A 26,286-nucleotide genomic window follows, 5' to 3' on the forward strand; every position below is an offset into this window, starting at 1 on the left:
GCCTTACAGCCCTGGTGCCACTGTCCTTGTTTTCGAATTCTTAACTCGTTTTCGTTGACCCGGTTTCCTGGCAGTCTTAATTTTTTTCTATGTTTGGAAATTTGAGCGCCTTGTTTTGTACTGTATTGTTAGTTATTTTTTACATGTTTTTAGAAAGTATCACTTTATTGAACTTTTCATCAAAACCTCAAATACAGGATACGACAGCAATAAAATTAGATTCTACCGTCGACGGTAAAGTTTGCGTGACTTGCGCGTTTTGATTATAAACAAAATAAAACCTGGCTAACGAAATTGACAATGCTATGATAAACGTGTTTTTCGTTGTCGCTATAATGCAGAATCAGAACTCCAAGTTAAAATATTAACGGGGAAGTACAATTGCGCATGTCTCCCATTAGTCCCAAAGAACGGCATTATCACGTCGGTATGTTCAATGGTCCACACTGAATACATTGGCATAACACTAATAGTTTTGAAAAAAATACATTAACACGTCAGCAAGTTCAGTCGTTCACACCTAAGACAATGGCATAACTCTGTAATAGTTCTGAAAAGAAGGTGTTATCATGTCGGCAAGTTAAATTGTTCAAACTAAAAGCAACGTCATACACTGATTTAAAAAAAAAAAAAAAACGCCGATTGCACACGGGTTTGGAAAAGATCGAGGCAGGACTCCAGAAGACGTACCTACACTTTATGCAATTTTTTTTAATTATGCTAATTTATTCATGACGTAGCAGTTTCTGTGCTCATGAATATTCATTAATTTGTGGGTCAATACATTTTAAAAGGGGCGATATATTATTTGGGGTCAATACAAAAGAAGGGACCCATTTGGAGTGCAGCCATGCTTCTCGTGACTGTTGCTGCACGTAACCTACAGCTGTCAGCTGTGTTCGTTCTTCGATGACTTCGACTTCGACTGGCTTCCATGTGAGGTAGTATTCTTGTGTTCTGACTTGAGTTTTTAAATCCGCTGTTTATGTTTTTAACGTTTTCATGTCTTTTGTAGGAGTGTCCAATCCGTGACTCGAACTTGCGATCTTTGAGCTCTCAGCGCACTGTCTTGTCCACTGTACCACGAGTGTCTTCACACAAGAGGTAGGATTTAAGTCCTATTCATAGGAGTACTGTCTGAGTACTGTTTGAGAGATTTCAGTTTATTTGATTTACGTTTTTACGGTAGCTCTGAGCGGGACTCGAATCCACTGTCTTCTCAAGCTAATTTTGTTTTATTTTGATGGCACGCTTGTGTTGTGTACCACGCCACGACGTTGGTCGTTAAGTGGTGTTCATTTTTTTAACTACTCCAGTGTTCCGATGAGTTGAACGGAAAAGCCAAAACGATTGCTCGTTTCTGATTGCTTTGGTTCTGGTGAGTGTGTATCTATTTGTGATTCGTACCCATGTCGTTTGTATTGAGCGTTTTTTTATATTTTCCCATGTTGGCTACGCCGTAATATGCAACCACTTCCCCGTTTTATTGTGATTTTGAGAATGTTTAATGATGTCTTCCTCGCCCGTCACGCCATGACCCAGTTTCAACCACACGGCCATTTTGCAACAAGTGCGTGACCCTCGGCGTCACCCGACTGACTATATGATCGTTCTGTTCAACTGTTAAGCTAGGATTTATTACCGTTATTATCATTATATTGTCACATGATTTGTTTTACCTTATGTGCAATGTCTTAAGTATCTTTATTGTAATTTGTATATACCAATTTGTATATACCGAGGAAACGACCCCGATTGAAGGTCATGTATTTTGTGACGTCACCAATTCGTGTGTAGGTACGGCTTCTAGATCGGTGCCTCGCGTCAAGTGGTCATTCATTCGCAAACGTGAATTCGTACAGCGGGCGATGAACTAAACTTGACCTTTCGATGTGTCGCTTCCAAGGCGTTGTGATACTCTCTTTATTACTACCTATATGGTGCTGGACATCTCGACCCCAAACATTCTCGACCCATTTTTCATTGGACAACTCGACCCAGGACCCTAGACATCTCGACCCACCTATTTCAGACGACCCGCCGCCTCGACCCGATCCCAATAGCGTCGTACTTTTTCCCGATAGCGTCGTACTTTTCCCAGTGCGCGCATGAAGGCGCGACAATATCATATAAATCATTATCGGATAATTATCGTCTAATAAAATCTAATGAAATTCTGGCAGAGATGTCTAACTTAGACATTGTTAGACGATATTATCGATAATATCGGAGAAAAACGAACTCTCCCGAGAGTTGCCCAGACAGACCTGTCTAACTTAGACATTTTTAGATATTGTTAGACGATATTATCGATAATATCGGAGAAAAATGAACTCTCCCAATAGTTGCCCAGACAGACCTGTCTAACTTTTTCTCCGATATTATTGTCTAATAAAGTCTAAGTTAGACAACCATGTGCGGGCAACTATTGGGTAAGATAGTTTTTATCCGATATTATCGATAATATCGAAATTATCGTCTAAGAATGTCTAAGTTAGACACCCATACCCACCGGGAACCTTGTCATATTACATTTTATCGGTAATGTGACATGCGAGACGTATTTGCTAACTTGTTTCCAGCGTTTCGGTGTTTTTGGTGGGAAATGCTTTAAAGCCGAAAGGAAGGAAGACAACTCTACGGCCGTTACGTAAAAACCCAACATACTCGTGTAAGAATTAACTATACTTCATTCCGCATTACGAATAAATAGCCATGGAAATATTTTTCTATGTTCATGGAGACAATAGTAGTTAACGCATTTTACATTTTATCTATCTATTAAAGTACGTAAATAAACTTTTTATTTATACTCTACGCGGCAAGTCGTGAACTAAATTGCACTATTACACTTTTTTGTCATGTTTTCACTGAGACAATAGTAGCATTAACACATTTTACATTTTATCTATCTATTAAAGTACGTAAATAAACATTTAGTTTATACTATACGTGACATTGTTATGTACTTCTGTTAAGTCCGCCACTAGCGCAATCCGATTGTTCTTGAGTAAATATATTTCGTTACGCTGTCAGTTGTCAAGGATTATTTGTTTATACTTAGAAAGATAAAGTATTTGTTGAGGTTTATAATTAATTAATTCTGTAATTTATATTCAAATTAACTGAACGTGGGAAAGGTAAAATTAAGTCATTCCCTTCGAATGTTTTCAACGTTCAACGTAATGCTTGGACGCATTTTTTAAATTATAATCAGTGGACGAACGTTTCGGCTATACTAATGCGGGGAATATAATTTTCAGACTAAAAAAAATCCTGGATGATTATAATAAAACATTTATTTCTCGACATATCGCTGTCCGGGTAAATTACCTTTTTTTAGTAGTTTATGCCACTATAAACACATTTTTATACATTGTTAGACGATATTATCGATAATATCGGAGAAAAACGAACTCTCCCAATAGTTGCAAAGACAGACCTGTCTAACTTAGACATTTTTAGACTTTTTTAGACATTGTTAGACGATATTATCGATAATATCGGAGAAAAACGAACTGTCCCAATAGTTCTCAGACAGACCTGTCTAACTTAGACATTTTTAGACTTTTTTAGACATTGTTAGACGATATTATCGATAATATCGGAGAAAAACGAACTGTCCCAATAGTTCTCAGACAGACCTGTCTAACTTAGACATTTTTAGACTTTTTTAGACATTGTTAGACGATATTATCGATAATATCGGAGAAAAACGAACTGTCCCAATAGTTGCAAAGACAGACCTGTCTAACTTAGACATTTTTAGACTTTTTTAGACATTGTTAGACGATATTATCGATAATATCGGAGAAAAACGAACTGTCCTAATAGTTCTCAGACAGACCTGTCTAACTTAGACATTTTTAGACTTTTTAGACATTGTTAGACGATATTATCGATAATATCGGAGAAAAACGAACTGTCCCAATAGTTCTCAGACAGACCTGTCTAACTTAGACATTTTTAGACTTTTTTAGACATTGTTAGACGATATTATCGATAATATCGGAGAAAAACGAACTGTCCCAATAGTTCTCAGACAGACCTGTCTAACTTAGACATTTTTAGACTTTTTTAGACATTGTTAGACGATATTATCGATAATATCGGAGAAAAACGAACTGTCCCAATAGTTGCAAAGACAGACCTGTCTAACTTAGAAATTTTTAGACTTTTTTAGACATTGTTAGACGATATTATCGATAATATCGGAGAAAAACGAACTGTCCCAATAGTTCTCAGACAGACCTGTCTAACTTAGACATTTTTAGACTTTTTTAGACATTGTTAGACGATATTATCGATAATATCGGAGAAAAACGAATTGTCCCAATAGTTGTCCAGACAGACCTGTCTAACTTAGACATTTTTAGACATTTTTAGACGATATTATCGATAATATCGGAGAAAAACGAACTGTCGCAATAGTTGCCCACACAGACCTGTCTAACTTAGACATTTATAGACATTTTTAGACGATATTATCGATAATATCGGAGAAAAACGAACTGTCGCAATAGTTGCCCACACAGACCTGTCTAACTTAGACATTTTTAGACATTGTTAGACGATATTATCGATAATATCGGAGAAAAACGAACTGTCCCAATAGTTGTCCAGACAGACCTGTCTAACTTAGACATTTTTAGACTTTTTTTAGACATTGTTAGACGATATTATCGATAATATCGGAGAAAAACGAACTGTCCCAATAGTTGTCCAGACAGACCTGTCTAACTTAGACATTTTTAGACTTTTTTTAGACATTGTTAGACGATATTATCGATAATATCAGAGAAAAACGAACTGTCGCAATAGTTGCCCAGACAGACCTGTCTAACTTAGACATTTTTAGACGATATTATCGATAATATCGGAGAAAAACGAACTGTCGCAATAGTTGCCCAGACAGACCTGTCTAACTTAGACATTTTTTAGACTTTTTTAGACATTTTTAGACGATATTATCGATAATATCGGAGAAAAACGAACTGTCCCAATAGTTGCAAAGACAGACCTGTCTAACTTAGACATTTTTAGACTTTTTTAGACATTGTTAGACGATATTATCGATAATATCGGAGAAAAACGAACTGTCCCAATAGTTCTCAGACAGACCTGTCTAACTTAGACATTTTTAGACTTTTTAGACATTGTTAGACGATATTATCGATAATATCGGAGAAAAACGAACTGTCGCAATAGTTGCCCAGACAGACCTGTCTAACTTAGACATTTTTAGACTTTTTTAGACATTGTTAGACGATATTATCGATAATATCGGAGAAAAACGAACTGTCGCCATAGTTGCCCAGACAGGCCTGTCTAACTTAGACATTTTTAGACTTTTTAGACATTGTTAGACGATATTATCGATAATATCGGAGAAAAACGAACTGTCGCCATAGTTGCCCAGACAGGCCTGTCTAACTTAGACATTTTTAGACTTTTTTAGACATTGTTAGACGATATTATCGATAATATCGGAGAGAAACGAACTGTCGCAATAGTTGCCCACACAGACCTGTCTAACTTAGACATTTTTAGACATTTTTAGACGATATTATCGATAATATCGGAGAAAAACGAATTGTCCCAATAGTTGTCCAGACAGACCTGTCTAACTTAGACATTTTTAGACTTTTTTAGACATTTTTAGACGATATTATCGATAATATCGGAGAAAAACGAACTGTCGCCATAGTTGACCAGACAGTCCTGTCTAACTTAGACATTTTTAGACATTTTTAGACATTGTTAGACGATATTATCGATAATATCGGAGAAAAACGAACTGTCCCAATAGTTGTCCAGACAGACCTGTCTAACTTAGACTTTTTTTAGACCTGTCTAACTTAGACATTTTTAGACGATAATATCGGATAACGTTAAAAAGTGCAATGTCGCGCCTTCCTCAGTGCGCGTAGACCATGTAGTGTTTGTTTCATTGATTTATTATTTTTTGCTGCTTTCGCTGTTCGTTTCACAGCACGCGACCTCTGAAAGTGACGTCATTTTTGGATTGATCCATTGCGCTTGATGGGTGATAAGTTATTTATTTACACGTAACAAAGGGAGTAAAATAGCGTTTAAGGTTCGGTTCGATCATGTTCCCTGTTTTCAATTTTTCGAATCAATAGATGTCGTTCATTCAAACACAGCATTCATAGACAGCACGATACGCAATATCGCGAGAATTTTAAGTTATCAAAGGGCAACATTATCAACGTTGAACTAGATAGAAGTTCGCGTCGCCACACTAATAGATAGGGTCGGGTCGATGCGGTCGGTCGAGATGCCCAGGGTGTCTGGGTCGAGATGTCCAATTTGGGTCGAAGTGTCTTGGGTCGACAAATTTTTGGGTCGAGATGTCTAGAAATCTTTATTACTACCTATATTTAATAAAAATGGGAACGTCATTCAGTTTACACAAGCGCACCGGAAGCATATGTGTGAATAGAGGTCATAGCCGTCGCATCGCGATTTTATAGTAGCTCACATACCGGACTCACACCCTGCTCGGGGATCATGTGATCCGTGTTACGAGCCCGGCCGTTACAAATTGGTCTGGGATCAGCTTGTAAATAATCTACTGTAACTATACACAAGAAGTTCCATAAAATAGAAATACAAGGTGGCGTTTATCACGCCATTAATTTATTCAAGACCTTTTGTTACCTGTTATAGCTCCAAACAGAAACAACAAATGCTTTGTCTCTCGACACAACTCGCCCTGGTTATGTAAATGTTTTCCCTTACCATCAGGCTCCAAGCCGGAACAAATGACAACCTTTTTTTTCTGAATTACACAAGTTCATCATATTTGGTATGTCATGTTTATTTGAAAAAAGACGTGCCTTGCTTGGGTTGCACCACGGTTACTAAAAAATAGTGACCGTGGTTGAACTGAATTAGGGACAGTGTATGTTCCCCCCTTTGTTGTAGTTGTACAATAAAACTAAGAACCTACAAACTTTTTAAAACCAAAATAGAACAAGAAAACTACTTAACAATTATGAAAAACAGTGAACTTCGCAAATCCTTAACAAAATTTAGACTTGGCAATCACTGTCTGAAAATTGAAACAGGCCGGCATACAGGATTGGATTTTAAAGACAGAGTCTGCAATATGTGCGACAATGACCATGTTGAAGATGAACAACATTTTGTCACAAATTGTCCTCATTACAATGAAATAAGATTAAAACTTTACATTGTAGCTAATAAACGTATACCAAATTTTGACAAATTTAGTAATGAAAATAAATTCATATCATTACTAAGTGGCGAGAAAATGTCTATTCCTTTAGCGCAATATTTAAAAAACTGTTTTAATACAAGACAGCAGCACCTACATAAACTAAGCCAGTAACACATTCCTTGTATTCAAATTTTTATCTTTTTTTTTAATGCCTTTTTGTTCCCTTAATTTTTATGTGGTTATTTTTCTTTTACTAATATCTGATTTGTAACCCTTTTCATCCCCTCCGGGGGATGTTGTGTGTTAATAAATAAATAAATAAAAATAGAGTGTCGCGGCGTCAACCTTTGAAATATGTGGACGAAACGTAATATACCGTATGCTATACTGTGCACGAGATTGACCAAACACTGTGTTTTCGACAAGAGGTATAAACCAGGTTTACCGTAAACTGCGTGTACAATAAGAATTTTACCGCATGCTGTAATCCGCTGTTTATGTTTTTAACGTTTTCATGTCTTTTGTAGGAGTGTCCAATCCGTGACTCGAACTTGCGATCTTTGAGCTCTCAGCGCACTGTCTTGTCCACTGTACCACGAGTGTCTTCACACAAGAGGTAGGATTTAAGTCCTATTCATAGGAGTACTGTCTGAGTACTGTTTGAGAGATTTCAGTTTATTTGATTTACGTTTTTACGGTAGCTCTGAGCGGGACTCGAACCCACTGTCTTCTCAAGCTAATTTTGTTTTATTTTGATGGCACGCTTGTGTTGTGTACCACGCCACGACGTTGGTCGTTAAGTGGTGTTCATTTTTTTAACTACTCCAGTGTTCCGATGAGTTGAACGGAAAAGCCAAAACGATTGCTCGTTTCTGATTGCTTTGGTTCTGGTGAGTGTGTATCTATTTGTGATTCGAACCCATGTCGTTTGTATTGAGCGTTTTTTTATATTTTCCCATGTTGGCTACGCCGTAATATGCAACCACTTCCCCGTTTTATTGTGATTTTGAGAATGTTTAATGATGTCTTCCTCGCCCGTCACGCCATGACCCAGTTTCAACCACACGGCCATTTTGCAACAAGTGCGTGACCCTCGGCGTCACCCGACTGACTATATGATCGTTCTGTTCAACTGTTAAGCTAGGATTTATTACCGTTATTATCATTATATTGTCACATGATTTGTTTTACCTTATGTGCAATGTCTTAAGTATCTTTATTGTAATTTGTATATACCAATTTGTATATACCGAGGAAACGACCCCGATTGAAGGTCATGTATTTTGTGACGTCACCAATTCGTGTGTAGGTACGGCTTCTAGATCGGTGCCTCGCGTCAAGTGGTCATTCATTCGCAAACGTGAATTCGTACAGCGGGCGATGAACTAAACTTGACCTTTCGATGTGTCGCTTCCAAGGCGTTGTGATACTCTCTTTATTACTACCTATATGGTGCTGGACATCTCGACCCCAAACATTCTCGACCCATTTTTCATTGGACAACTCGACCCAGGACCCTAGACATCTCGACCCACCTATTTCAGACGACCCGCCGCCTCGACCCGATCCCAATAGCGTCGTACTTTTTCCCGATAGCGTCGTACTTTTCCCAGTGCGCGCATGAAGGCGCGACAATGTCATATAAATCATTATCGGATAATTATCGTCTAATAAAATCTAATGAAATTCTGGCAGAGATGTCTAACTTAGACATTGTTAGACGATATTATCGATAATATCGGAGAAAAACGAACTCTCCCGAGAGTTGCCCAGACAGACCTGTCTAACTTAGACATTTTTAGATATTGTTAGACGATATTATCGATAATATCGGAGAAAAATGAACTCTCCCAATAGTTGCCCAGACAGACCTGTCTAACTTTTTCTCCGATATTATTGTCTAATAAAGTCTAAGTTAGACAACCATGTGCGGGCAACTATTGGGTAAGATAGTTTTTATCCGATATTATCGATAATATCGAAATTATCGTCTAAGAATGTCTAAGTTAGACACCCATACCCACCGGGAACCTTGTCATATTACATTTTATCGGTAATGTGACATGCGAGACGTATTTGCTAACTTGTTTCCAGCGTTTCGGTGTTTTTGGTGGGAAATGCTTTAAAGCCGAAAGGAAGGAAGACAACTCTACGGCCGTTACGTAAAAACCCAACATACTCGTGTAAGAATTAACTATACTTCATTCCGCATTACGAATAAATAGCCATGGAAATATTTTTCTATGTTCATGGAGACAATAGTAGTTAACGCATTTTACATTTTATCTATCTATTAAAGTACGTAAATAAACTTTTTATTTATACTCTACGCGGCAAGTCGTGAACTAAATTGCACTATTACACTTTTTTGTCATGTTTTCACTGAGACAATAGTAGCATTAACACATTTTACATTTTATCTATCTATTAAAGTACGTAAATAAACATTTAGTTTATACTATACGTGACATTGTTATGTACTTCTGTTAAGTCCGCCACTAGCGCAATCCGATTGTTCTTGAGTAAATATATTTCGTTACGCTGTCAGTTGTCAAGGATTATTTGTTTATACTTAGAAAGATAAAGTATTTGTTGAGGTTTATAATTAATTAATTCTGTAATTTATATTCAAATTAACTGAACGTGGGAAAGGTAAAATTAAGTCATTCCCTTCGAATGTTTTCAACGTTCAACGTAATGCTTGGACGCATTTTTTAAATTATAATCAGTGGACGAACGTTTCGGCTATACTAATGCGGGGAATATAATTTTCAGACTAAAAAAAATCCTGGATGATTATAATAAAACATTTATTTCTCGACATATCGCTGTCCGGGTAAATTACCTTTTTTTAGTAGTTTATGCCACTATAAACACATTTTTATACATTGTTAGACGATATTATCGATAATATCGGAGAAAAACGAACTCTCCCAATAGTTGCAAAGACAGACCTGTCTAACTTAGACATTTTTAGACTTTTTTAGACATTGTTAGACGATATTATCGATAATATCGGAGAAAAACGAACTGTCCCAATAGTTCTCAGACAGACCTGTCTAACTTAGACATTTTTAGACTTTTTTAGACATTGTTAGACGATATTATCGATAATATCGGAGAAAAACGAACTGTCCCAATAGTTCTCAGACAGACCTGTCTAACTTAGACATTTTTAGACTTTTTTAGACATTGTTAGACGATATTATCGATAATATCGGAGAAAAACGAACTGTCGCAATAGTTGCCCAGACAGACCTGTCTAACTTAGACATTTTTAGACGATATTATCGATAATATCGGAGAAAAACGAACTGTCGCAATAGTTGCCCAGACAGACCTGTCTAACTTAGACATTTTTTAGACTTTTTTAGACATTTTTAGACGATATTATCGATAATATCGGAGAAAAACGAACTGTCGCCATAGTTGGCCAGACAGACCTGTCTAACTTAGACATTTTTAGACTTTTTTAGACATTTTAGACGATATTATCGATAATATCGGAGAAAAACGAACTGTCCCAATAGTTGCAAAGACAGACCTGTCTAACTTAGACATTTTTTAGACTTTTTTAGACATTTTTAGACGATATTATCGATAATATCGGAGAGAAACGAACTGTCGCAATAGTTGCCCACACAGACCTGTCTAACTTAGACATTTTTAGACATTTTTAGACGATATTATCGATAATATCGGAGAAAAACGAGCTGTCGCAATAGTTGCCCAGACAGACCTGTCTAACTTAGACATTTTTAGACTTTTTTAGACATTTTTAGACGATATTATCGATAATATCGGAGAAAAACGAACTGTCGCCATAGTTGACCAGACAGTCCTGTCTAACTTAGACATTTTTAGACATTTTTAGACATTGTTAGACGATATTATCGATAATATCGGAGAAAAACGAACTGTCCCAATAGTTGTCCAGACAGACCTGTCTAACTTAGACTTTTTTAGACCTGTCTAACTTAGACATTTTTAGACGATAATATCGGATAACGTTAAAAAGTGCAATGTCGCGCCTTCCTCAGTGCGCGTAGACCATGTAGTGTTTGTTTCATTGATTTATTATTTTTTGCTGCTTTCGCTGTTCGTTTCACAGCACGCGACCTCTGAAAGTGACGTCATTTTTGGATTGATCCATTGCGCTTGATGGGTGATAAGTTATTTATTTACACGTAACAAAGGGAGTAAAATAGCGTTTAAGGTTCGGTTCGATCATGTTCCCTGTTTTCAATTTTTCGAATCAATAGATGTCGTTCATTCAAACACAGCATTCATAGACAGCACGATACGCAATATCGCGAGAATTTTAAGTTATCAAAGGGCAACATTATCAACGTTGAACTAGATAGAAGTTCGCGTCGCCACACTAATAGATAGGGTCGGGTCGATGCGGTCGGTCGAGATGCCCAGGGTGTCTGGGTCGAGATGTCCAATTTGGGTCGAAGTGTCTTGGGTCGACAAATTTTTGGGTCGAGATGTCTAGAAATCTTTATTACTACCTATATTTAATAAAAATGGGAACGTCATTCAGTTTACACAAGCGCACCGGAAGCATATGTGTGAATAGAGGTCATAGCCGTCGCATCGCGATTTTATAGTAGCTCACATACCGGACTCACACCCTGCTCGGGGATCATGTGATCCGTGTTACGAGCCCGGCCGTTACAAATTGGTCTGGGATCAGCTTGTAAATAATCTACTGTAACTATACACAAGAAGTTCCATAAAATAGAAATACAAGGTGGCGTTTATCACGCCATTAATTTATTCAAGACCTTTTGTTACCTGTTATAGCTCCAAACAGAAACAACAAATGCTTTGTCTCTCGACACAACTCGCCCTGGTTATGTAAATGTTTTCCCTTACCATCAGGCTCCAAGCCGGAACAAATGACAACCTTTTTTTTCTGAATTACACAAGTTCATCATATTTGGTATGTCATGTTTATTTGAAAAAAGACGTGCCTTGCTTGGGTTGCACCACGGTTACTAAAAAATAGTGACCGTGGTTGAACTGAATTAGGGACAGTGTATGTTCCCCCCTTTGTTGTAGTTGTACAATAAAACTAAGAACCTACAAACTTTTTAAAACCAAAATAGAACAAGAAAACTACTTAACAATTATGAAAAACAGTGAACTTCGCAAATCCTTAACAAAATTTAGACTTGGCAATCACTGTCTGAAAATTGAAACAGGCCGGCATACAGGATTGGATTTTAAAGACAGAGTCTGCAATATGTGCGACAATGACCATGTTGAAGATGAACAACATTTTGTCACAAATTGTCCTCATTACAATGAAATAAGATTAAAACTTTACATTGTAGCTAATAAACGTATACCAAATTTTGACAAATTTAGTAATGAAAATAAATTCATATCATTACTAAGTGGCGAGAAAATGTCTATTCCTTTAGCGCAATATTTAAAAAACTGTTTTAATACAAGACAGCAGCACCTACATAAACTAAGCCAGTAACACATTCCTTGTATTCAAATTTTTATCTTTTTTTTTAATGCCTTTTTGTTCCCTTAATTTTTATGTGGTTATTTTTCTTTTACTAATATCTGATTTGTAACCCTTTTCATCCCCTCCGGGGGATGTTGTGTGTTAATAAATAAATAAATAAAAATAGAGTGTCGCGGCGTCAACCTTTGAAATATGTGGACGAAACGTAATATACCGTATGCTATACTGTGCACGAGATTGACCAAACACTGTGTTTTCGACAAGAGGTATAAACCAGGTTTACCGTAAACTGCGTGTACAATAAGAAATTTACCGCATGCTGTAAGAGTGGGAACAGGGAGTGGGTGACTGGTACAGGAAATAAAAAAGGCATCTTAAGTTTTTACAGGAAGTTACCATTTACAGTGAAAATTCGATTTTTACACTTAAAGATATATTTGATATTTTGTGTTTAAGAATCTACATTGAAAGCTTAATGTGGAAAATGCTTTATACACTTACAAAATATACGATCTTTGTACAAATCATGGATGAATAAAACGGTTGATTACATTTTAAATCTTGTCCATGGCTACGAATATACGTTTTTTATTTGTTTGAATTACATTACAAAGTATAAAAACATTGGACGAAAATATCCCCTCTGTACCGTACACGATATTTACCGAACTCTGTACCGTTCACGATATTTACCGTATACAAACGCACTGCAACAGGAAACACAAAGACGTTAATACGATATTCTTAGGATACCGACTTCATTGCACGTGTACGTAGCATTGTCACCTGCATACAATGCTGTGTTTACGGGGACACATAACAATGAGAAAACGACATGAGGTGAAATAATTTCTGCGTAACAGACGTCTTACATGGTCATTTTTAAATGAATCTTACTAAACAATACTACGGGAGTCTCGCCACACTTGCACAAACTTGTCCTGTCCTTGTCCTACGACAATGTCGGCACATTCGTAGGACTGTCACTCCCATGGATCGAATGGTATTGTCCTATTGTTAAACGCTAACCAAAATCAGTAAACAACATGGCGGACTCGACTCGCCGGAATGCCCGGGCGTCGATCATAAAAAGTGTGGATAACTGCTCGAATTCGCCACTCCGGTTCAAATTTTGAGCATAAACGAATATTATACAGTACAAGGAATAAGAAATTTACCGCATGCTGTAAGAGTGGGAACAGGGAGTGGGTGACTGGTACAGGAAATAAAAAAGGCATCTTAAGTTTTTACAGGAAGTTACCATTTACAGTGAAAATTCGATTTTTACACTTAAAGATATATTTGATATTTTGTGTTTAAGAATCTACATTGAAAGCTTAATGTGGAAAATGCTTTATACACTTACAAAATATACGATCTTTGTACAAATCATGGATGAATAAAACGGTTGATTACATTTTAAATCTTGTCCATGGCTACGAATATACGTTTTTTATTTGTTTGAATTACATTACAAAGTATAAAAACATTGGACGAAAATATCCCCTCTGTACCGTACACGATATTTACCGAACTCTGTACCGTTCACGATATTTACCGTATACAAACGCACTGCAACAGGAAACACAAAGACGTTAATACGATATTCTTAGGATACCGACTTCATTGCACGTGTACGTAGCATTGTCACCTGCATACAATGCTGTGTTTACGGGGACACATAACAATGAGAAAACGACATGAGGTGAAATAATTTCTGCGTAACAGACGTCTTACATGGTCATTTTTAAATGAATCTTACTAAACAATACTACGGGAGTCTCGCCACACTTGCACAAACTTGTCCTGTCCTTGTCCTTCGACAATGTCGGCACATTCGTAGGACTGTCACTCCCATGGATCGAATGGTATTGTCCTATTGTTAAACGCTAACCAAAATCAGTAAACAACATGGCGGACTCGACTCGCCGGAATGCCCGGGCGTCGATCATAAAAAGTGTGGATAACTGCTCGAATTCGCCACTCCGGTTCAAATTTTGAGCATAAACGAATATTATACAGTACAAGGATTGCTGCCGCTGCCCCGCGCGTTAGGTATTCCCCCCCCCCCCTGTTCGCCTCCGCGCGTGCCCGGACACTCCATCGCGTGTTCGCGCGTTAAGTAGTAGGACCGAAGTAGAATGCTACTATCGAGTGTTTTTTTTTTGTTTTTTTGTTTTTCTTTTTACACGTGTACGTATTTTAGTAAATATAGCAATAGTAAATTTTTGTCTCACCATCTGTCTACAATTATTAGTTTAAGTATAAGTCAACAGTTTGAATAAAAATAAGACACAGTTGAAAAGGTAAAAACAAGTATAATAACTACGGGTGACATTATTCTTTGTCAAATAAAAAAATCATCAGTACGACTTCCGTGTAAACTATTCAACCTAGATTATTATTAAACCTAGATTTGACCGAGATGTAAATTATTTTTCACGAACTCAGTAAAAATCGTGAGCAGCATTCTACTTTAAGTGACCTTGCACAATGACCTGTGCCCAATTTAAGGTATAGATGCAGGTTCGTGGGCACTTGAGAGTGAATTTTCTTTTTTTTTTTTGACTTGTTATTATCCAAACAGTCTTGGCTATAGACTGTTAAAATTTCACAGCATTGTGAATATTGGAACATACTCAAAAGACGATTTTAAAATATAGAAACTGGTACAAACATTCTCTCTTTTGAATGCTTAGCAAGATTTAGCAAGGCTGTACATAAATAATCAAAAAGAAAAATGGTGAAAAAAAAGTAATGACGGGATCTCCATATTATGCACTATGTTTAACTTTTTACAAAACGATAATAGGTTTAAATTTGGAACTGTTACAGCCATTTTAATTATGAGCATTAGCAAACTTCTTACTGAGTGAATGATTATGCAAATTAGCCATTATCTCCACTTGTGTTTTTCAGTTTACCATGGAAGTTCAAATCTAAATAGCTCGCACAATTCTTGTTTATTTTGAGTGAAACTTTCACACAACGTTTATCAGTTGTTTATTAACAAATGGGCGTCCAGGCGTATATTTAGTATGTTTTGTTTTCATATTACAAAGTTGTAAAGCAGGATGTGTGCCGTATAGTCAATCCCGGTCAGTATTTCACACTTCGAATGTCATTGTCCGAGAATGCAAAGCTTTAAAAATAAGCCCAGACGTCCTTTTGTTCGTAGAGACGTTGTTAAAATAGTGTGAAAATGTCAAGACAAACTGACAAAAACTACGGGAGCTAATTAATTTTCAATCTCTCTGACCAACCAGAAAACACGAACGGAGATAATGGCCGTTTTATGAAAGTGATGTTAATCGTCCACAAAAATGGCTATTGCATCACGACGACATGCCAAAATCCATCATACACCGACGCTTGCTGATGTTCAATCGTCAGGTAAACAAATAAAATAAAAATATTTAGAATACTAAGGAAACGGACGTAAAATCGTCCGCGGAGTCAAAACCTTGCGTGAAAACTGTCATGGCGTCGTGTTATCTTTTCCACTTAGGGAGGGGCACAATGGATTACGTAAAGCCGATGAGATATTCATACAGTTATACAAACATAGCGATCCCCATTTGGTGGGTTGAATCTAAATTTACCTTTCCTCAAACCTTTAACAAATACTCTGTATGACGCAGTTTTTCACGACCTCCGGTGAAATGGATCGTGCGAAGTTAGACGGCCAGGTTGAAATGGGCCGTAATATTTTGCTACACAACGGCTATTCACAGTTTTTGTACTCAATTGCTCAAACGCCGGTGAGAAAAAGTCGAAATGGAAGACAACTATTGTAAATCGAAACAGTTTTCATTCAAATACGAGCAAACGCGATGGGTCGATAAAAGTTAAAACGAACCCTGACCTCTGGAAATACCTCATTCCTAGAGTGCTAGAGTGCCATAGTACCAGAGGTCGCCGAGCACGGCCGTACAATGTACTTTGTGACGTCGCTACAGATGCATGCTAGCTGACAAGGGGGTTTCCGATTAAGGTAACCAAGATGGCTTCGCAGAGTGCGTGATTTTTCCGCGGTGTTTAAAAACAGCATATTGTTGCCGATCTTCTGTAATTTTCGGGGTATTTTTTTATTTTTAAGTAACCGAGCATTTCACGTTTGTGTATTTTGCCACTGAAAAGTTAGTTATCGATGACAGCACAGCAATGGTCTGAATGGTGTTTATCCACTACTACATCGCAATGCTATCAGCACGGTGATCGTTACAGCGAAACGACAAATGTAAAATTAGTCAGTTTTATAATGCCTTCGGAGAAAAAAATGCGTGAAAAAAAATATTTAACAGTATTCCACTGGAAGCTGCAAGGCTAGAAGTTGTAGACATGTTGCGAGAAAAGGGTGAAAAAGTTTATCATTTACAACTGTATGTTTTTTGTATTTCGCTTGCATGCTGGAAGCGTCTACGTCTTGTCTTTTTTGTAGTTTGCAAGACTAGTTGGTAGCGCTTGAGGTAAGTTAAACAGGGTCGCGGACAGGAAGTTACACATCGCCGCACCGTAACTGAGGCCAGCAACTCATTTGCATATAACATCAACAGTGACTTGTCAATCAAAGAGCAACGTAAACAAATTTTCGGGACTTTTAATCACATACGCGTGCCTCGATTCCCTATATTTTAAAATCCATTTTTGGGCATGTTCCAGCATTGACAATGCTCCGAAATTTCAACACTATCTAGCCAAGACTGTCTGGGTAAGAAAAGCAAAAAAAAAAAAAAAAAAATTCACTCCGAGTGCCCACGAACATGCATCTATACCTTAAAAGATTCACACCCATTATTCAAGCTGCAATACAATACATTTCTACACAGTCCCTCTATCCCGGGACTGTGATTTCTATGATATGAAATGCCGGTCGAAGAGCCGATGAAAACGGTTCAAATTCGAGAAAAAAGCACCGGGTGTGGCAACCAGGCGGTGAAATCTAAGCGTGTTTTATCAGTTTTCAATAATAAACTGTAATTAACAAATTTATATACGGCTTTTTTGCGTCTGTGTGTGACATGAGCGGTTAGTCTGAAAAGTATCTATACCCGCTTGCCTTTTCATAATACGTACCGTGGTTTGATATGAAGATTGACCATGAATTGACCCGGTGTTTTTGGAGCTACTATTGATATTCCCAGTGTTAAATAGGGTAAAATAATCAGTTGAACATGCCATATATACAACTCCAAAAATAAGCTTAAAAATCACTAAATTGTACAGTGGCCCACAAGTGACAGTGCATGATTATTCATTGCGGCTAAACTCACGACAAAACTTTATTATTACACGGAAAGTCTCCACTGCTGAAAAAACATTCTCGCCCAATAATAAGTATATAGCACATTTCGAGCCTGCGGCTCTAGTGTGATCGGGGTTTCCATCGACTTTAGGAAACTCAGCAATCGTAGATTAGCTTCATAAATTGGGGGGCTAGAGTTACACAAGGGAATCGTTCACATGCGGTAATGTCGTACACAGTGAAGATATACAGATATCCCTGGTATGCAACGCTTAATAAGCTTATTCTTAATATACAGTAGATCTAATCCACGACAGATCTAATCCACGACTGATCTAATCACTAACTATAAACGAATCCAGAATGATGACTTAATCAGAGTGGAAATTAAACTTGGACGGTTCGCTGACAGTCGGTAACCGCCCTATGTTCCGAAATCTCTATTGTTCCTGTACTGAGTGTTTCGAGCCAAACCCTGTCGCTTGTAACAATAAGTAAAAGCGCCAGTCACCATAAGCCCAGTTTCCTTAGCTAACGCCCGGTTATTCAGCCACTACATAATTAAATACCTTCACAAATGACGCGTGTATCACAATGGGATAATAGTAATTTACCTATGGGAGTTTGTTATAACTCTAGTAAACTTTTCAGAGATTTTTACTCGTATTTGCTGGCGACACATGCCTTTTTTAGTAAAACATGATCAAATCGTGTAGCAAATGAGGATTGAGCGGAATCAGATCTTTGATATGATTGTAAGTATATATCTTCTGTTCTACCCGTATTATTTAGTCTTCAGTTTATTGAATCTTTTTCATGATTATATCGTTTCTATGCATGCCTCGTGACTGTGACTGTGACTGAGATTAGGCATTGAGGTGAACGACCTGAGTCGACCGGCGAGGATTCTTTGCTACACAGTCAGTGGGCTTACACGTGTTAATAAAATAAATGCAATTAATTTACAGATATCTACTATATGGGTGCAGTCATTTCGAATACAGACTGGACCTAAATAGTCTCTAGTTGTATGCCAACTGACTGTGTTTTGATTCCTTCATTCATTATGTACACTTAAGCTTATCTAACATTTATAAGAACCGTATGTATATGTTCGCTGTCGACTTTTACATACATTGACCTCGTATCAAGTATGGTACACTTCGATTAATTTCATAATACATGATCATGCAGTAAGAATTTCTCTACTGCAAAAAACGCGAGTTTTGCAAATAAATATATAATACGAATAGATTTGAGTCACTTTATATTAACTCGTGTTTATAACACAGCTTATTTAATTAAGTCTACTAAAATCATATTTATTTTCACGTACTTTTACAATGATGTTGTGTTTGATCAATTGGCTTATTTTGATGACAACTATGACTACGGAGCGTTGGAAAGAGAAACAAATGCACAGATGTGATATCTGAGAGGCACAAACCATCTTATTGTTTCTTTTAAAACACTATGCTAATGTCACCTGATTTTGATATGACTGAGAGTGATATAAATTAATGTAAATCCTTGGCCATCTGCTGCTTCATAATAAATTGACCCCTTTAAGCAATTCACAACAAATTCCCTTACAGTTGAATAGAATCTATAGGCGTCTCCCGACTTTATGAAAAAATATTATGGAAGTAACCATGCACTATTTCATATTTGTGTTATTATTTTTTAAAACGCACGTAAACAATTCAATCAATAACTAAAATGATCTCTTAATTAAATTATGTGAATATGTGTGTTGGGATAATCCATGAACGTATAATTTATGCATAACACATGTCCAGTTTTCAGGATTGCAGGATTATTTCTGATAATTAAAGAACCACCCAATAGCATTCAATACAACTTCATAGTGATTGTGAGATAATCCCCACGTTTTGCGTAACAATAAGCCATTGTTTATTTATTCTTTATATTCTATTGTTTTCTATTGTTTAAATCTCTAAACTATGAATCAATTTGATTGCCCACTTTACTTTCTTGAATTTTATATTGATATTACATATGTTACATTCATATGTACTATTATGAAGTATTTGCTATATAGTTAAAAATAACATAGTTTAACATTACTGACTATTGTTTTATGTTATCTGCAAATCCAGGTTCAAAGCACTAAGGACTATGAGAACGTGATGTTCCCTGAAAATGGTTCATTGAGACAATATAATTTCTGTTACAATGGAGTTATTTACAAGTGGATTTAAAATGTGAACCTTTATCAAGAATGTACATTAGCTATAATAATTCCTATAATTTTTCAATTGTAATCCCACAAGTTAGTGATTAAACCTGACTGCTATAATTTTGTTTACCATGTGCAGAGCACAAAAAACACGAAAGTCTCATTGATGTCTGCTTTTCAGTCTGTATGTATTAATAAATGCACGTACTTTCCAACTTGTTTCACCAATATCTCAATCACCACAGATATTGTCTGACGAACGCCAGACACGATTATATTTAAGTATAAATCTGTACATATTAATTAGGTAATTTACATACTAATTATATATAACTGTTTCAGCTTTTTTTCTATATCATACAAAGAAAAAAATACAATTATATTATATTCAAAAACAATCTTTTGCTGTTAATTGTTTTCAATTAATCAGTCTGATTAATTAATTACTTGCCAAACAGGAGCACTTTCAGTTCTCAACTTATTTGTTTATACCGTAACAAATGGCTTGAATGAATGAATAAAACTAGACATGCATGCTGCTCATGTTGATGCATGACCATTAATTGTTTGGAATCAGGCAATGCACATCAAATGCACTGAAGCTTCTTAAGACATATGTGCAAATGAATATCTAATAATTGTCTCTGCAAATAAAATCTTACTCAATTGGCTTAGTGATAATATAAACATAGTGCTTCTTATTACTGAAATTATTTAATTCTACCAGAATCGTAGTGATCCGATAATTGCAATTTTTAATTAATATAATGGGATTGACTGGAAGGGTCTGCATATGTTCCAATTGCTTGTGCCTATGAGCACTACGGTTACACTGGGTAATGTTCAAATTTTTCACATAAAATTCAGTATAAATTTGGTGTTCAGCCTTTGGCTTTGATTATTATGACTTAAATAAAAAGTCTGAAGGTCATTGAACAAATTGATTGTTTTGGTTGATCTACAATGCTTTATGTGTAATTTACAGATGATATGTCATGACCCATGCGGTAGCAACTGTACTGTACTAAGACAAAAAATAGGCACCACATTGCCAAATATTTGCCAGGGTATAGGCGCTGTTAAGGCAGTTATATTCTATTATCAACAGCGCCTACAGTGATCTCATCAGCTAGCCCCACGGCCACAGCACAGTCTTCCAACCCCTCTACACATTTTGATGACGACGACATTCACCGTATCTGTCTTCTCATTCAGTGCTACAAGTAGCGATTTGTGCATGATTCAAACACCTTCAATGATATTTACATCAGTGGTACCTGGATTACTTGAGCCCATGGGCTTCAGTGCATACTACCACACATGCATCTCACTCCATATCCACTGTAATACTGATCACAACAGAGTAGCCACCTTCAGACTTCCTAGCCAAAGTACTGTCAAGGGGACCCGGTATGACAGTGACCTGGAATGTAAGACTGTCGTTGAGGTTGTGACATAATATTATAACTTAGGTATAGGCCAGTGTGTCCTCTAAGCTGTGTAATTACTTGTCACTGATGTATAGAGATGTTACGCAACTTGTTATTATAATTCACTGGCGCATCTTTGACATAACAAAAAGTTACACATTGATATAGTGGTCCTAATAAATATCTTACTATAGTTACATAATTTCTAATTTGGTAAAAAATTCACATTTTTAAACAAAATACAAAGGAATTCAAGGGCCACAACATTTTTGTTTCCACCTCAAGTCACCTAAACAGTTACATATAATAGTTTTATTTGTTTCTTTAATAGCTCTTTCTCCAGGAGTGTACAAACTTACCTGATTTCGGGGGTTTCCTTTTTTCCCGGGGTCACCACAAATTATGTTTGAAATAATTTAATTAGCTAAGGTTACCAAATCAAATGAAACAGTTATATATAATGAGTAACTGATCTATACTGACATTAGTATATTAAAATCCTCATCCGACCAGCAATAATAAATGACTTCATGGGCTCTTCTGGGTCCTCCTTCTTGATTGTCACTAGTCACACTGCATGTTGGTGCCTCAGTGGTCTTGTTGGTTATGGTGAAGTACTGCAGGGCAACACATTGTTGTGTTGCATAGTTTTTACCTTCACACCAGAACTTTCAGACTTGACTCTTTCTTGACTTTTTGTAACAGAACACCCAGATACAATCTCACCTCTGTTGCACCATGTTCATTCCTGACAGGTTCCTGACAAATGCAGTTGAAAACTTTGTCAGGCTTAGTCCAAGATATATATCCAGATGGTACGTTTGCTCCTGTTCATACATAAACAAATATGGATAATATCCAGTGATATCCAGTAAACCGATGAATATATTTTTTAAATTTCAATCAGTGTGAGATTGAACTTCCTTGTCTGTTCAATTCTGTAGATGATATGGCCTTGTTCTTGTATTTTCTATACCCATGTTCAACATACATGATTAATCACTTTTAGCCTAAAAGTCCTCGCCCTTACCTAGAGTGTAATTTGCCCAGAAAACCTACTGGCTGAGGAAATATTTCAATAGATGGTCTATTCTTGGCATGACTTTCATTTTCTGTGACAAAAGCCACTGTATGTCTGGTGAAGAGATTATTTGACTAGAACATCAGAAACACCTTCCTTGCAATCCTCTATCTGTATGTATTCCATCTCCACCACTTATGAGGTGCAGATGTTCACTAGGGGTGATTTCATACACTCTGTATGTTGCTTAGGCTGTACACATTGCTCACATTTATCTATTGTTTGGTTTCCGTTCTTGTTAATGTTCAGTCAGTGAAATTTCTATTGCAACAACTGCAATGTTCGCTCTTTATCTGGATAGAACATCATTGTGAGTTCCCCTTACTGCAATGCTACGACACTCCTGGGAAAACACAGTAATATACAGTTCTAATATATCTTTCCATACTGTCATAGCATAGTTGCTTCCACACACGCAAACGTTTCCAGACAACTCGTGTCTTTTCATAAGTCTTCCTTGGTAGAGATGGTTTACACCATGGCACAGGTTCAGGCCAGGTAACAGGTTATAGCATGGCAAACAGCTTCAATCCATCAGCCTTTTCATCACCGCAGATAACATATGTTATATATATATATATATATATATTATATGTTTTCGTACTGCGAAATATAACTACATGGGAAATAGCCAGTGCCTTCGAAATTAGCACAAATGTCCCACATCTGATTTGCAGGACTTGTTATATTCTGTGGTCAAATTATGTACTATATGTGTTCAATATATGGCTACTCGGGGAAAATAGATATGGTCATCCAACTTGACAGACATGTGACTATCAAGACAAAAGGCCAAATGTCACAGAAAGTGTTTACGTATGTTCAGCGTGAAACTAAAAGGGAATACCTACAACTCTTCTTTCATGTGACTACCATGACCTGGTTAAACAGGAACAAACAAAAGAAAAAGGGTCACAATGAGTGTATGTATTTTTGCAACGTAAATAAAAGGGGAATATTTTATCTTGGCACACATGTTTCTTGTGTGATTTTAATATTTATTCACATTTTGAGTGTATGTTCTTAACCGACTTCCAAGAAAAAAATAGCTACTGCTTTAACACTTTAAACATATGATCCGCACAACATTAAAACAAATATAAAACACAAATAAAAAATATGTACCTCCGTCAATCCGTATTCACGTATTCCGCACGTTACACGTTTTCGGGTATAACCATGAAACCATAATGCGTAATATAACCATAATATAACTGTGGGAATGATGCTCGATATTGAGGTAATCTTGCTTCAATTGGCATCTCCTTTGAGTTCTGCGTCGATGTGTATGATTAATACCACTTCTTCCAATGCCATTACTGCATTAATTATTTCATTCGTTCTGACAGATTCGAAAACCATGCAATACAAACTACTTATCACAATAATCACCCTGCTCCTGATGACAAGTGTTTATTTCTCGGTGTACACGTCGCAGGTAAGTATATTATAGAAACAGTCGTTCAGTGATACCGCGAAAAAGATGAAAAATGGAAATATATATTTTCTCGAAGTTTTGTATACTTAAGATATAGTTGATATAGTTGTATACATAATTGTTTTCGTGAACTAATATTATTGCTACTGTAACATAAGAATATGACAATATTCGTTCAATGAAAAAAACGCTACTTCGCATATGCAAAGATTGTTATTTTAATAACCAAAAATATTCATATCAGTAAATTGCAAGTGTAGTGAAAAAAACATTTTGATGTTATCATGTTATTAAATGTATTCGTCAAGCTATCTAACAGTCGAATTAGCTCGGTTGTCTTTTTTATAAAGACTCTTTCTCAAAATAAAGTTGAAAATAATATGGACGATGAGATATTAAGCACTTGTCATGGTTATTAGTGTTCCCACCATACTCTTGTCACGTCAGAACCGTAATAGAGGGAGTCGAAAATAGCACTTTTTCAGCCAACACGACAAAAATATTGTCTAAAAATAGCAAATTCAAAATATCTTCACGACGGACGGGCGGATGATGAAGACCAATCATCTATATGAAAAACGTTATAATTGGCATATTATCGTCTGTATATATCTTTAGTCAAAGAATTTACTCAACTGAATGGGCTGAAATAAATGTAAATGCGAATACTTTGTTGTTTAGAATGTTAATAGTTTATTGAAGTGTTAATAATTAGCTTCTGGAAGAATAAATTCGACCAACACATAAATAGGTTGGTTAATATTATATTTGCTTGAACATTCCAGCAATTCATGTAACACGCATACAAAATGACAATGTCTTGCGACAGTTTGGTTTACTAGAGTAGCATAATTCGAGCTTCAAAACACGACATAACAGACGATAACACATCAAAATAACAAACGGCATTGCTTTCACCCATCTACATCATAACGCAGTCAGACACTAGATGGCGTGACTCATTCGAATGGTATATTACATTTTTCTATGTTCTTTTTAAATATAATAATATACTGTCAATCTATCTTTACAGACAGTAGGTACTTTTAAACCGGCAATCCCAAAAATGAAAGTTTCAAACAGTTCTAAAGTACTCCGTACTCTTTACCAACCAGTAGTACACACCGACGAAGACTATGAATTAAAGCAAAGCGACAGTGAGTGGAATATGTCTGCTGCATTTGAAGGAAGTCGTGGTAAAACGAGTGCTATAAAATCTAATCTGGTGTTCTTGAGTGACCTCAATTCCATTCATAGAGGGGATATTATTACATTACAGATCCATGCCCGTGACGATAATGGTCGTGAACGTGTATTTGGAGGAGATATTTGGCGAGTTGATATATATAATACCAAAATTAAATTCGCATCTACTTGTATGAATAAAATCATTGACCACGACAACGGAAGTTATACCGCACATGTGTATGCAGGCAAGTCTGGGAATATGCAATTACGAGTTTCGTTGGTCGCGCAAAGAGAAGCGGTTGAATTCGTTAAAAGTGTAGTATGGCCATCAGAACCACGAATAACATGGCGGGGTATATTTGCGAAGGGTGATTTTAATGAATCAAGTTATTGTTTCCTAATGAGAAATGGAGTTTGGAAAAACAAATGTGAATTCCCTCACGCAAAGGCATTGGGAAAAACGACATTCCTTTGCGAACCACCAACTGTTTTAGATTGTAAAGATCTCATACAAGTTACGAACGGCCCTGGTCCAATTGAACAAGAATACGTCGAGTTGCGAAATTTAAAAACACAAGAAAGGAAAAATAAATATTTATTTAAAAGGTAAGTGTGAAGTACCCATTTTTGAATATTATGTTATATTAAATATATTTCTGATTTTTATCTGAATAATGTAAAATATGGGTATTACCCAACTTTATGTCCGAGTACATTGTAAAATGAAGCATAATAACCGTATTATCACAAAATATAACGGACGTTGAAAATGAACTATTGTTTTCCGAGTTTGCCTCCAGGCGATGTCAGTGACGTATTAGAAATTTGCAAAATCGAACGCGCAACTCTAGCACACTCCACTGAACGTCCATACTCCATCTTTCCCTGAGAAAGGCCGTAACTGCTCTCTCATTCACTCACGAAAGCTAGAAAGTCTGTCTGGCACATGTATTGATACAGTCACCTTAACGAATATCTTCAACAAGTCTTAGTGCATGTAGTAGCGACAAGGAGA

The 26,286-nt window shown here is 36.5% G+C and overlaps 1 protein-coding gene across 1 annotated transcript; it reads left to right on the forward strand.

The window, feature by feature from the left end:
* Positions 1-1,126: 1,126 nt before the first annotated feature.
* On the forward strand, positions 1,127-25,881 carry LOC102809344 (NXPE family member 1-like). Its single transcript, XM_085505414.1, has 4 exons — positions 1,127-1,378; positions 7,732-7,820; positions 23,995-24,083; positions 25,117-25,881. Exons 3-4 carry the CDS (start codon positions 24,006-24,008, stop codon positions 25,879-25,881), a joined length of 843 nt encoding a protein of 280 aa, XP_085361540.1. The 5' UTR covers positions 1,127-1,378; positions 7,732-7,820; positions 23,995-24,005.
* Positions 25,882-26,286: the final 405 nt, after the last annotated feature.

The sequence above is a fragment of the Saccoglossus kowalevskii genome, chromosome 11 (genome assembly GCF_978046115.1).
Source record: "Saccoglossus kowalevskii chromosome 11, keSacKowa6.1, whole genome shotgun sequence".
In the NCBI taxonomy this organism is placed as follows: domain Eukaryota; kingdom Metazoa; phylum Hemichordata; class Enteropneusta; family Harrimaniidae; genus Saccoglossus; species Saccoglossus kowalevskii.